The sequence below is a fragment of the Quercus lobata genome, chromosome 2 (genome assembly GCF_001633185.2).
Source record: "Quercus lobata isolate SW786 chromosome 2, ValleyOak3.0 Primary Assembly, whole genome shotgun sequence".
NCBI lineage: Eukaryota > Viridiplantae > Streptophyta > Magnoliopsida > Fagales > Fagaceae > Quercus > Quercus lobata.
Window position 1 is genome coordinate 39,021,830 of NC_044905.1, and position 14,530 is coordinate 39,036,359.

Below are 14,530 nucleotides of genomic sequence, written 5' to 3' on the forward strand. Positions count from 1 at the left end.
CTAATTGTTATGTAAGTAAAATCTAAGTTTAATATTATAATTTACCTCTACCATTCAAAGATGCTACACAATAAATATATGTAAGTCTAATTTGTAGAATTTATCCAATCCCCTACCATCTTAATTATTCAAAAGAGGATGAGCAAGCCAAATGCGTCTGTCTTGAATGGTTTTGTACATAATTTTATATGCTGTTATATTGATTTTGATCTTAAGTTTTAGAATTTTTAGACAAATTCTATAATAGGTGATTTAGGTTAATAACCGATTGTAGGTTTGGGTGTGGAGAAAATAGGTGGATTTAATGTTGTGGGTTAGGGTAATAAGTGAAGGATATGGTTTCATTGGAGTTATAGGCTTAGGTTGCTACATTTACAATATGAAAATTGCTGCAGGATTCTCAAGTTAAGGGAAATCACATATGTTTGGAGATATTAAATGGGGATAGAATTAGGTATGGTGAGGGAAAGTAGTGGGGATTGGGTATGGAAGGGGTGTTGATGGGCTTCTTGAGTTGGAAGATGAACCATATTAATTTATGACTTATCATTAGATATCAATCGTGGTGTATTAGCAATTGCTGCTTGTAGGGGCCTTTTCATGTTAATGGGCTAAAGCCCGTTTGTTACACTAAGGCCTGTGAGTAAGTGGGTAAGGGAGTTGGGACTGGCCTCGTGCGGTTACACTACAGGCCAACTTGTGCGCAAGCCAGGCATGCCCAATGCTTAGATGGCATGGAAGCGATACAGCAAACTGGACGCGGCAAATGTAGGCACAGCAGAATAACTGTTACAACTAACACAACTAAAGATAAAATAACAAAATGAAAATATAATAAAAGAAACTACCGTTGGACAACTAATACCACAAATAAAATAAGAGATAATATAGCAGAACAACTGATACAGCAAATAGAGTAAGGATGTTACAACAGAATAATTAATAACTTAACATTGTAGCAGAATTAACAGTGTGAATATCAAATAAGCTAAAGTATGCCAAAGTAGGGGAATAACTATGATTCTAAACAAGCACAATAACATTGGCTCGCTCTCCCAATCCTGGGTCTAGTCACTCAGCAAGAATAGGTTCAAGAAGGGAACCAAACGCCAACACAAATAATCTCGTTACAAGTTTCTGCCATTGAAATTACTCGTGCTAGAGAAAGGACCTAAATGGTTTTAGGTTCCAATTCACAGAGTTTCAGAGGGTGGGGATGTCAAAAGGGAGAGAAAAGGTGGTCTACTGATGCATGCATCTATTTCTGCCGTATTTTCTCTGTTCCTTTTTTCTTTTACCACTTCGGTGTCTTTTCTTTTTGTTCTTTGATCCTTAGTTTTCTTACTATCCTCTCCGTCCCTCCTCCTCCTTATTCATGGCCACCTTCCTTCCTTTTATATTGCTTGATTCCATGGAATTTCTCCCTTTTGTCCCTAAGGCTTCACCAACCGTTTTTGGTTTCTTGTGGGCTACTAACCCGTTGGTTGCCTGGTCACTATTTTTGCTCATAGTGTGCTTGCTACACCACTCTTCATTCCAAGACAAAACCTTTTGTTTTGTTTCTCCCCCCTCCCCTTCTCTACCTTGCCCGAATGGATAAGAATTTGAGGCTCTCTCTCTATTTACCCTTATGGCATGCATCAAGTAGCCCCAGCCTATTACTTGCCTTTTTTGGGCGAAATGTCATCCCAGCAAGGCATTCTTCCCAAAAGAAGCCCCGGCAGGAACCCCAAAATAAACCCCATTTTCTCCCCACTACCAAACCACGCTCTCTAAATCCCTTGACCGAGGACCCATCTCTCTTGTATTGGTTGGGTACAAGTAGGTGGTGCTCCGGCCATTGTGTGAGTTCCCCTAACCTCTATGTTTGTCTTCTTTTACTCCCACGACATTTCTGTCGTTCTGCCTTATCTCATTCTGCTACGTGTTCATGCATATCCCTTATGGTGTGAAAAGCGTGGGCCCTTGGGCTTGCACCGCCTCCTTTTATTCCCTTCATGGGCCTGGACATTGTCTTGGCAGAAACCCCTGCTCGTCTAGCCCGTTGGGCTTCCATCTCTGTTGTTCCTTTTCTTGCCATGCCTATGGGCTTGCCATGTTGGCCCATTGGATTTATTACTTCTTTAATTTCCCTTTTTCTCTCACCTTCCTCTATTGTTGGGTTTCTTCTACCATTGGGCTTTTTGTCAAAAATGGGCATCAACACTACTGTATTAGTAAATTCTAGTATTGAGATTAAATAGGTAAATGGTATATTGATAGAGTTTAGGCTGCTTCAGTTATGTTGCAAGGGTGGGAGATGAACCATATTAATAATCATTACATATCAAAAGGAATGTGATAAGCTATAGTTGTTAAGTTAAATGTTCTTAAGGTTGTGTAAAGGATTAATATAACCTTGAATATAAATCTCGGCACAGTTTCTAATTGGGCTTGAAAAACATTGAATGATAACTATTTAGAGAACTTTAAAGAATGCTAAGGCTAATAATGAATGCTATGGACAGTGCTAACATTGACCAAAAGGAAACCATCAATGATGATAGAATTAATTCCCTTATTGAACTATAATAAATGTGTCTTAGGAGAAAGGGAGAGTGAGAATGAGAGGAGGAATATGAAACTTTTGAACTTGTGGTGCACAAGAGATGTAGTGTTAGAAAGCAATGTCAATGGTAGATTTACGTGAATTTGATATTTCTCAAATCACAACTTTCTACCTTAGCAAAGTGTAAAATAGATTGTGTCCCCACGTATCACACAGGTTAGTGACTAATCTATATATATAATAATAGGTATAGCAGAGAAAAAATCCAATTAAGTTTCAAATTGGAATTTAATTAGAATCTAATTTTGTGTCATGTGTCTCATCTAATCTAAATTTTAGAATTTTGTGCCAAGTAAGTTAATTTAGTATAAAAATTAAATTTCAATTAAAGTTTAATTTTGTGCCACGTGTCCTATTTAATCTAAATTTTTAAATTTTTGTGACAAATTAGTTAATTTAGTGTAAAAAATAATCATATAACTAAAAAAAATTCAAATTTATAAGTCATCTATATATATATATATATATATATATATTAATAGGTAAAGCTTAGAGAAAATTGAATTAGAATTTGAAATTATAATCCAATTTTGTGCCAAAAAAAAAAATCACATATACTAAATAAAAATCACAACATGTTTCTCAATAAATAAATAAAATAAAAATCACCACATAACAAAAATCACCACATGTTCTATCTTATTAAAAATTAGAAAAAAATAATCATAAACAGTATTAAATTTAGATAAGAATTTTAATATGTGACTAATTACGTTTACTTTAAAAAAAAATTGACTAATTATCTATATTTTATGATAAAAATTGTGTTTAATTTTAAATATAACCATATGTATGCATGAATGCATGTGTTACATGCTTCAAAAAAATTAATTTGACTAATTATTTATATTTTTATAATAAAATTTTTGTTTAATTTTAAATGCATCCATGCGTTTGCATGAAATTACATGCTAGTTACTTATAAATTCAAGATTCATCTAGTAAACATCTTAAGTGGAACACAATACATGCCCACACAACACATACTCAAAACAATTTAGTCCAATTTAGGATGTCAGATGTTTGATAACTCGATTATTGTCAATTGACATCAATTACTAATCTTGTATAAAAACTTAGTCGACCTCGACCTGGAAACACCCCTAAGCCAAACTTGATTTGAAAGGAATGAAGTGGAACCCTAAATCAATCACCTATCGTAATTTATTCAAAGTTTCGATCTCCAAGATTTTTATCAACGAAAAAAGATCTTAAAATATTTACCCAAAAGTTGTATAGAAAAATCACTATTTGGTAAAACGAGAAAATAAATAAATGGTTAATTTCCATCATCTCTATACAACTTTTTGGGTCCTCACTCCTCAGCAGCCTCTACTAGGCAAGCGACTCGTTACCCGTTAATTGGTAATTATATAAAATTACTTGTATAATAAAATATGATTGACAATCACCAATTTTCATACTATTTGACACCCTGTCTCCTAGAACAAAATAATGGAAAACATGCATGTTACAACATTTCAGTTCAACATTATTTGTTTTTACATAATTATCGATTATGCGTAGTGTGAGTTGACAAACATTTTTTTTTTTTTTTTTTGGCAAAAAATTTTGATTAAAGGTTAATTAATTTTTTGGGGGTAAGCAATTGACACATTCAATATAATTTATTACATAATTAACGAGTATCTGCTCGCCACACCATGGCACATTTCTCATTTGTTTACAAATGTTTTGCTTTATGAAGGATTTCTTTTAGGGATCTTATTCTCTTCTGCATCGAAGTATGAGCATCATTTCATTTCATTACATAAAGTAAAAAGGAGTAAGCTATTCAGAAAAGGATAACAAAATTTAAGATTTCATAATAAAAGATAGTAAATTTGGATTCCCCATCTCCCTAGAGAAAATTATTTAATCCAAAAATAGAGAGTGCAGTGCAGGCTAATAATCAGAGAGGTAATCATTTTTGAATAATAATCCCCATCATCAGTCATCAGATGATCCATTGCTTCATGTCTTTTTCTTAAAATCTTGAATCAATATATATAGAGAGATATATATATATATATATATATAACTTTTTTTTTCAACAAACAAAATCATTCTACCTTTTACTGTTTAAAATTATAAAACCACACAATCCCCAATATCTTGACCTGTCACCCATTCAAAGTTTCAAATTCTTCCCAAGAAAAGCCAAATACTTCTGCCATTTTAACAGTCTCTCTCTCTTCACATTTTTTCAAAACTCTCTTTACTTTCTCAATGACCCAGAGGGCAGAGAGGCCAAAGGAACAGAGATAAAGCATCAAAAGTAGTCCAAAACCCCTCAAGTTTACTTTAATCTAATCCATCTTTATCTTTTCCCCTCAAAGAAACAAAAACACACATTACAGCTCATGAAGGTCCCCTCAATGCTCATCATCTTCTTCCTCTCTCTTTTTGCTTTAATTTTGCAGCCCTCTCACTCCACCACCATACTAGTAGATGGAGTTTCAGAATGGAAGAATCCAGCTGTTCATATAGGAGACTCCATCAGTAAGTATTACATCGCTCACAAAAAGAGGTTTTTATATACCATTGTTTGTTCGGGCTAGCAACTAACATATATAAGTTGTTCTCTGCTTTGTCTTTTGTACCTCAGTTTTTAAACGCAATCACTACAACCTCTACATTTTCAAGAACCAAAGAGCCTTCAATCTCTGCAATTTTACTCAAGCCACACTTCTCAGCAGACTTAATTCAACCTCTTACACTGTATGTCTCTCTCTCTCTCTCTCTCAACTACGTACGTACTTCATCTGGGTACTCTTAAAAATGGCTTTGTTTTCTCTCTGATCATGTTTTATTTTTAAAGTGGCACCCATCACGCCCGGGATTCTTCTACTTCACCTTCAACAATGGCACTTTGAAAACATGCGAAGCCTCTGAAAAGTATGCAGTAAAGGTGACTCAAAGTTCCACTAATCTGGGTCCATCTCCAGCTCCAGCTCCAGCTCCAGCTCCCTCTTCCGGCCGAGTTGTATCATCTTCTCCAGCATTCTCGTGGCCATTCCATCCTCGGCAAGCCGATTCGCCGAGTCCGGCACCCAGTGGTAGTTCTTCGTCCATAGTGCCTGATAAAGGTGGGGGTATACCATTTATTAACAGTAATCCTGCGGTGCCTTTGCCTACTGGTGAAGTCGACTCTGCTACTATACGTCCTTTACCAACCTCTGCCCATGGAGGACGACAGGTATATATGCATTATGCAACTCTCTCTCTCTTTCCTATGGGCAACCATTTTTACATGTCCCTGGTTTGTGCGATTGTGATTGAGTTGTGATTGTCACACAAAGTCAGTAATAGTCATAAAATGTCCATCAGTCACCGATTCGCCGCGGCAGGAGTTAACAAATTATGAAATTGAGTGTTTCTAAATTTATTTACATGTGTATTTCCTAACACAATAAAACGTATCTAGAAACTTGAGGTCTCAAATTTTGTATACTACATCTATTTTATATTAATAGGATTTTCAAAATGTATTGTGGGCAGAAAATGGAAAAGTTTGACCAAATACAAAGGACACCACTGATTTTAAATTAAGGAAAAAAAAAAAAAACACACGGGATTGGGGAATGTATGACCCATAACTTTATGCTGGGAATACGTGTAAAAGTATATATACAAATATGTACATCTGCATATTTTTAATATTATGTATAGTGGGAAAAAAAATGAAGAGGTTTTTTTTGGGAGTTTACTTTTGATGGCGTACTCCTGATTGGGTGTTCTTATTTCCGGTGGGAATGCAGGTGATGGTGGGGCCATTTGCGGTGGAAATGGCTCTATTATGTGTGGCTTTGCTGATGCTGTAAAAAGAGGAACAGAGAATTGGTTGCATTTTGTGGAGTGTAAAATATATGAGTAGGGTAATGTTGAACAGGAACGGCTTGTGTTCAGTGGCCAATTTCATTGGACACGTTAGGATACGGACACGTGTCCGCATTTTAACGTGTCCAATGAAACTGGCCACTGGACACAAACGCCACCCATGTTGAACTGAACCATTTACTCAGGTTTGATCTAAAGTAGCTTTAAAGTTTTGCCATGCAATCAAGTACTCCTTTTTCTTTTTAGCACTCTGTCCCCACTCTCCACCCTTTTTCTCCTTTTAATGATAAAATCAAGTTATACCTAGTGTAACTCTAAGTAATGTTATATCACCCAATAACTTGTTATTGAATTCATACTTTGAACCGTTGAATTACATGTTTTATATGTTCTTAACATGCATGCCAATTTTTATGCTAATCGAATATAATTTATCATTCGATTCATAAACCCATCTTTTATACATTATTTTAAACTATAAAAATGTGAATTTAAACAATTAATTGATGACATAGTTATTAGTCTTTGATCATCTTTAAATTTTATAAGCATGGAGAATATATGAAAATAATGTAATCTAACAATAAATTTATCAAAACTCACATCTAATTAAAAAATATTGGGCGGTGTAATATTTTACTTAAAGTTATACTAAGTGTGTGTGTGTGAATACATACATACATACATATATATATATATATATATATGTTCAAAAATAGACACTCATTAATACTCAGATTAGGATCTCATTTATTATTCCTTATTTACTATATTCTATACTTATCTCTTAACCCAAAAAAGGTGTACTTATTTCTCTTCCTCTTTCTCTCTCTCATAGGTATTTATGTAATCTTTTCTCTTTATATTGTTTTTGGTTTTTGACACAGTTAAGGACATAGAAATGGATTAGCGAAATATAAAACATAAAAGGGTAGAATAGAAGTTGTAGTACCAAAGGAAAAGTAATTTGGGTAGAGAAGTTTTGCTTATATTCATATTAAAAATTTTGATTTATTTATTTTATATATATAAATTTCACTCTCCAAACACCATTAAGGTGGTCTTCAACGAGGAGCAAGATTGAAGAGGTAAGAGTAAATGGACTTTGGCCTGGAGATGGAATAACAAAGAGATGAAACTGAAAGGCAATCACTTTGCTTGCTTGGAGTGCTGCTGGTTTGATTCTTATCATTCCTTCATTCCCTTTTTTTCCTCTTAATAAAATTTTTAGCAATTTAATAATTGAAATGAAAAATTGGATGGTATTTGCTCTTAGTTTTTGCTCTCTAATATTTATTCTTGTAATCAAGCTAAAGAATTACCTCTATCAAATTCCTAAGTCAGTTGTCGATGAGCACAAAGCCAAGAAACAAAACAGTTAAGAGAATATGAAAATTTTGTTCCTAATTAACAGAATGAGAAAATGAGTCACAAGTTGAGAGAGAAGGTGGTGGTAGATTGGAGCAATACACACGGTCTTGCCATATTTGCTATTTGTTTTCTCTCTCCCACTAAAAGTTAGTAGATTTGAGAGCGTAATTAATAAGGAGAGAGATAATAAGAATGTTATTAATTAGGTAAGTATTTAATAATAATATGCATAATAATGTTTTCTTTTTAGCCGTTAGATATTTTGAAAATCAATGGCTATAAAAAGGTGTAACTTGAACTCATCTTTTATATATATATATATATATATATATATATTTTGGTGGAAGAGGACATCTAGTAATTTACTGGAAATAAATATGTTACAAAAAGCTCACTCTCTATCAAGGAAGCATAGCTGACCCACCATAGGCACGGTGGGTTAACAAACAACACAAAAGCTTCTTTGCTAGCCTTGCCTAATCTAGCTAAAACATCCGCACACCAATTAAGTTCCTTATAAGTGTGTTCAATCTGAAGGTTGGGGAATGACTTCAACATGTCTCTGCGATCAACGAGTAAAGGCTCTAATAAGCAATTGGCATTGGAATTTTTCAATAATTGTATAACAGCTAAAGCATCTAGTTCCACACATAAATTTGAAACATTTTCGTTCCTGGCTAAAACAAGCCCATCCATGAGAGCCCATAGCTCAGCCATCACACTACTCAAATTTCCACAATTTCGAGCACTTCCTTTAGATGTTTGGAACTTTGATTGTGTAAATATAAATGATAGATTATAATATAACTTTAAAAAATGTTATATCATTCATTTTCCTTTTTTTATTGAGTATGAATTTTGACATCCTATTAATTAATAACTATCTTATCTATAAAATATTCAAATTTTGTATTTTAAAATTACATATAAAAGATGAGTTTATAAATTCAATAGTAAATAACATCTTATTGACATGAAATTTGACGTGTTTGTTAATATTGAGAACTTGTGATCTAGTGGTGGAGATTTTCAAAATATTAAACCAATAAAAATTATTAAGTGGTGTAATTTTGCTTAAAGTTGCATCAAATTTAACTTGATCTTAACATTAATATTAATGGACCTAAATTGATCAATTTAAAAAAAAAAAAAAAATATATATATATATATATATATATAAATTGTGTTCTAACATGTTTATCAATGATTCACACAAAAAGACTTCGTTATGATAAATTTCAATTGATTGTACTATTGTCAAAAATAATCACCCAAAAAAGATTAAAAATTGAAGAGATTATCCTTGTCACACTCCTAGTCAAGGAAATGTAGTTGTATATAGGATGTATATACTATATAGTTCACTTGCAAGGTGTCATCCTAGCTAGATGAGTTGGTAGAGGGTGTTAGTGTGTGGTTGTTCGATCAGTCGACGATCCTTTGATGGTTAAGTCAATGCCTCACAAAATCTCCAAGAACTCTAGAAGTACAAGAGCAAGGGAAATTCACTCATCATCCCTTGGAATAGAGGAGGTCTGGGGTTTATATAGGGCCCATGATTTTAACCACTTTCCTTATAAGAAGCATGATAAGAGTAGTGGAGTTAAGGGCACTGAGATTCTCGAAGTTCACTTCCCATATTCAGAGCATATGGGTTGGTGGGAGGATCTTCTAGCATAGTGTGCAAGAGTTTTCATATCTACGTGGAGTGGAAGGCACACACTTGCATTGGTAGATGACTAGGGTGTCATTGTTGGTTAGCTAGGGTGTCATTAGACGATTAGGGTACCATCAGACAACTAACCTGAATTAGCATCTTTTTTGCATTGTAGAAATATTCCTCGTCAAAAACCTTGAAAAATTATTCAACCACAAAGTCCCCCTAGAATTTTGGATTTTATAATGGGAATTAGAAAAAATTACCCCATGTGCTATAATTTTGAAATAGGTCTGGCAGCATTATTAATATTCTTAGAAATTCTTTTGGAAAATCAATATTAGGAAACTAAAAAAGTTTCGGTGCATTGAAATAATGGGAATGAGAGAACAGATCATAATAAAAAAGAATTAGCAAATAATTAACATAATTTCCAATTATTTTCATCACATGAAGAACCCTTCACAAAATGTTAGAATGGTATGCACTTTTTGGGATGGGTCTATAGGATGATCAAATGTTGCTCCGGCTTGATGCAAAAATGTTTTTTTTTTTTTCCTACCTACCATTGTTGTAGGTTGCAACACCCTGATCACAAAGGAAAATTCCTTTTCAAAGTTAAGAAGAGAAACATGTTAATTCTTTGAGAAGGAGAAACATGTTAATTCAATGAAAGATTCTTAGTGCTTATATGTGTCGAGGGGGAAATTGATGCCTCTATCCAAGATGTTGGGAAGCCAAGCCGAAACTCGACTATGGGCTCTTGAGATGGTACCCAAAGGCTTTCGGTGATGACAAAGCCTATCCAAGTAAGAAACTAAGGCTGCACTTGACAAAACAGCAATAAAAAGCCCAATGAAAAACACGTTACAATACTTAATTAGTACATTAGTGGTCTTAGTCTGATAGTTCGAGTGAAATAAAATCTCCAGTGGTAAGGGTAAAATTACACTTAGTCCAGAAAAAACATATTTAAACAATCCAATGGTCAATGATTAAATAAATTTAGGAATGTGTTAACTCCTGGGGATCCTTGCATGTCTTGGTCAGGGAAGTTCATTGTACTTTCAACCATCATTACATCAATGTGAGGGAAAAGTTCGATTGTTACATATACATTATATCCTTCAATCATAAAATAAAAAGTAAAAATTAAGGTTCCATGGGAAGAGGGAAATGATTAATTGGCATGGTGTGAAGGAAGAGAGGGATCCCAACTCAGTGCAACAAGTATTAAACTAAGATTTTGGTGGGTGTGTGTTCATAAGGCATAAATGAGACAATATGGGTTGTTTTAGTGAGTGAGATGAGATTAACTCTGAGATTAAGGCCTTTTGTGAGTAGTGGGAGGCATTTATGAGCTGTGTTTGTGTAAAAGAGAGGAAAAAATGTCTAAGGTTAGATGAACGTGGGCTGAAAGGGATGAGTAGTGAGCTTAAAGAGAGCTAAACTACTAGCAAAATGGCAAATAGACCAGGGGTTTCAGAGGGAGTAGTTGAGTCCCTGTGGGCTGAGATGCTTATGTTTTTATAATGGAGTTTTAGGGAGGCATTAATTAACAAGAGTCCAAAAACGTAGGGTTAATCAAAGGTGGGGAACCAAGGCTAATCTTCCTGGGATTTTTGGTCAAAAGTAGAAGGTTTACTTTATGGGCTGCTTTGCTTCTTTGGGTAATGATGAGATTTTTGTATTAAATGCCTGGATTTTTAGGGCTAAGCTTAATCAATGTGATTGAGGTGTGTATCAAGGGCAAATCCTAAAGCTGCAACTGAGATTTAGACCCCCAAGAAGTAAGATTCAACACCCTAAGCTAGGTGTCAAGTTCTAAACCTACTTCAGGGGGTTTCACTGGAGGTCCCCTTATGCCCTCCAAACCACATGTTCCCAATTTTTCCCCTTTAGGACTCATGGACTTGGCACATGAATCACGTCTTGAATGTTTTTTAACATTTATAGCATTAATTTGATGGAGTTTGAATAATTTGGTTTCAGCTCCCCTTTCGTTGGAGGTGCAGTCTTGAAAGAGACGATGGAGTTCCATCACCCTTTAGACTTCAGCTGATGCTACAATCCTCGGGTACTGTTCACGTCAAGTAGAGAGTGACCAAAAGCCGATGGGACAACCTCTAGTTCATCCTTAAGGACTTGGTTCTCTTGTTGTACATTGGTCAGGGATGAACAAGGGCTGTTTTGCCTACTTTCAATCCTTTGCCTCTTGCTAGAATCTCTTAGATTAGGCTTGTTCACTTGGGCTGGTTCCTTTGGGTCGAGTTGTGTGCATCCTACAAAATCAACAACACATGTTGCCATGGGCATTCCTTCCTCATGGACTTTTATTAGTAAATATTCTTTGGGTTTTTATAGATACTTGCAATGGTTCTTTTGGGAAATTAATTGTAATGTTTGAAACAATATGACAAGTTTTCAAAGTACCTTTGAAAATAACCTTTACTATGATGGATTCCATAACGTTCATGGCTTCTAATAGTCGCATCATAATTTAAATGATAAGCTTGTGGGATCGAGTATTTTCCATGAGTGTTGAAGATATATTTTATGGATGTTGTAATGCAAGTGATGACCATGTGTTTCATGGGTTTTAATGTGAAAACATATTCTTCAAGATAACTCCCTATGAGCTTTTATAAAACAATTGCCATGGTTTTTTGCCATAATAATACTTAAGCAATAATTATGCCACAATACTTTTCTCTTTGCCAAGCGTTAATAATCTCGGGTTTTTTTTATAAAATAGTGCCAATGAAAAAATGGGCTTTGGATATTGCCAATGAAGATTAAGATTGGGTTTTTGATATTGCCAACGGGAACTAGGCTTTTGATATTGCCAATGAGAATTGGGCTTTGATGTTGCCAATGAAAATTGGGTTTCAAATATTGCCAATGAGGATTGGGCTTTTGGATAAATAAATTACCATGAGTTTAAACCATGAGCTTTGATTATGGACTTGAATTCCATTGATAAAGTTGTTTTGCCATGGATTTGAATCGTGGGCTTTTCAAACCTTGCCAAGCATAAGTATTCTTGGTCTTTTAGAAAAGATTAGATTTTATCTTCAATAATTCGGGTTTTTATGAGAAAGTATTGGGTCCTATAGTATAGCTCAATTTTGTGGTAGAAAGGAGAAAGGTTGTGGGCTAGCATAGTGATAGTTGGAAAAGATATTTAAGCATGTCCAATAATACATTTGAAAGGAAAATAGATAAGTGTTATTTAAATAACATTAGGAGAGCGTTTAGATTGCGTTGAAAACCAGCGCGTTTACGTTTTTCAGCTTTTTTTTTTTTTTTTTTCACGCGTTTTTAGCTTTTTGAGTGCTGCGGTTACTGTTCATGTACTGTTCAATGAACAGTAACCGCAAATTTTGACTTTTCCTATTTGTTTCAGCCAATCACAGCACATTGTGTACTGTTCACGGACCCACAAATTTCATTTTTCAGCAACTTTTTCATTAAAAATAGGTCCCACGATACTATTCACACATTTAAAAATTATTTTGCTACAGTGTTTTTCAGTTTCAGTTTTCAGTTTTCAGCTGTATCCAAACGGACCCTAGGTGTAAAGAAAAGTACCCTAACAATATGTTTGCCCTTAAATTTCTTAATCTTGGCCAAAAATGTTTTAGAAGTAGAATCTTTTCAACGCATAAATAACTAAGAAAAGGGACAAAAAATGTTCACCAACTGATTTATTCCAATCAAATTAATTTTTTTTTTTAGAAACAAACACACACATAGAGGGGAGAGGAAAAGGGGTTCTAACACAAAAGCACATCACAACTCCACTCAAAAGCCATAGTTCCAATCAAATTAATGGTTATATGTTTGCCCTTAAATTTCTTAATCTTGGCCAAAAATGTTTTAGAAGTAGAATCTTTTCAACACATAAATAACTTTTAAAAAGGGACAAAAATAGTTCACCAACTGATTTATTCCAAATGAAAGGACTAAGAAACTCATTTTAGGGCTATAAATTACGAAAATTATTCAAGTCTATAACCAACAAAACTAATATTGCTTTCAGTATTTTTGACACAAACTTTTCTTGTATTTTCTTTATGAGTGTGCTTTCGATAATAGTTATAATAGCAATTATTATGATTAAGAAGTTACAATCTGGTTAGAAAATGTGAAAAGTGATGGTGTTATTATGATTGATAAGTTACAATCAAGCTATAGAGAATGTGTAAAGTCATGGTGCAATATTGAATATATTAATATTGTAAAAACATATATGAAAAACTCAAAAACATTTGTGATATGGTTGATGATGTTACTCAACACAAGCGTAACAACATTAAATGTTATATTTGATTTTTATATATTAAATAGATATAGAATGAGGATCCTGTGCATGTTTTTATTTGGATATCAAACTTTGTGCTCATATATATTTGGTATCTAAGGGTTTTTTTCCCCCACAATGTTGTGCTTATTGAATATTTGTAGTATTTCATATGTGCTTAGTGTAAGAAAAATCTTGATCTAAACTGATTATTATTTGTTATTTTTTTTCCACGTGACATCTATTGAGTGTTTTAGGAAAGACGTGTAAAACTTATTAAGTCTCATTGTCTTTGTGGGGGGTCTGTGAGTGGTACTCTTGTCAAAATAAATCCGAAGAGCGAACGGGTCTAACCTGCCTTCAAATCAGGCCTGGTCCAGCTAAGATGCTCGATGTCTCTAACGAACAAGTATACCCGAGGGGTGCCCCACACCTGAGGAGGTACCGTAAAGGGTGTCCTGTGGGAGACAAGGGGGATGCTACCCAAACCGAGAGCTAGATAACTAAAGAGAGCCGTAGTGACAGATGTAGGTGAGAGGAGAAGGAAACTTCCCTATAAAGCAACTATCACATTCACATTAAATGCACTGTAACTATCTAGCTTGCCACATTAATGGCAGAATAACATTTGAACAGTGCTCATACAACCTGTATCTCAATCAGCCACCACCTTGAAGGCAAGGATGGAACAAGTATCCAAGGGAAGATCAGCAACCATGCAAGTGGAAGGCCAAAATTGAAGCAAAGTGAC

The 14,530-nt window shown here is 34.4% G+C and overlaps 1 protein-coding gene across 1 annotated transcript; it reads left to right on the forward strand.

Annotated features, from left to right (window-relative positions):
- Nucleotides 1-4,776: 4,776 nt before the first annotated feature.
- Nucleotides 4,777-6,777, forward strand: LOC115977886. Its single transcript, XM_031099914.1, has 4 exons — nt 4,777-5,110; nt 5,217-5,329; nt 5,430-5,807; nt 6,370-6,777. Exons 1-4 carry the CDS (start codon nt 4,972-4,974, stop codon nt 6,430-6,432), a joined length of 693 nt encoding a protein of 230 aa, XP_030955774.1. The 5' UTR covers nt 4,777-4,971; the 3' UTR covers nt 6,433-6,777.
- The last annotated feature ends 7,753 nt before the right edge of the window (nt 6,778-14,530 follow it).

Excerpts from the sequence above, each read along its gene's own strand:
- LOC115977886 (XM_031099914.1), top strand. The coding sequence starts at position 4,972 with ATGAAGGTCCCCTCAATGCTCATCATCTTCTTCCTCTCTCTTTTTGCT. Across the intron at positions 5,330-5,429 it reads TTAATTCAACCTCTTACACT|TGGCACCCATCACGCCCGGG; the intron begins GTATGTCTCTCT and ends TTATTTTTAAAG. Across the intron at positions 5,808-6,369 it reads CTGCCCATGGAGGACGACAG|GTGATGGTGGGGCCATTTGC; the intron begins GTATATATGCAT and ends GTGGGAATGCAG.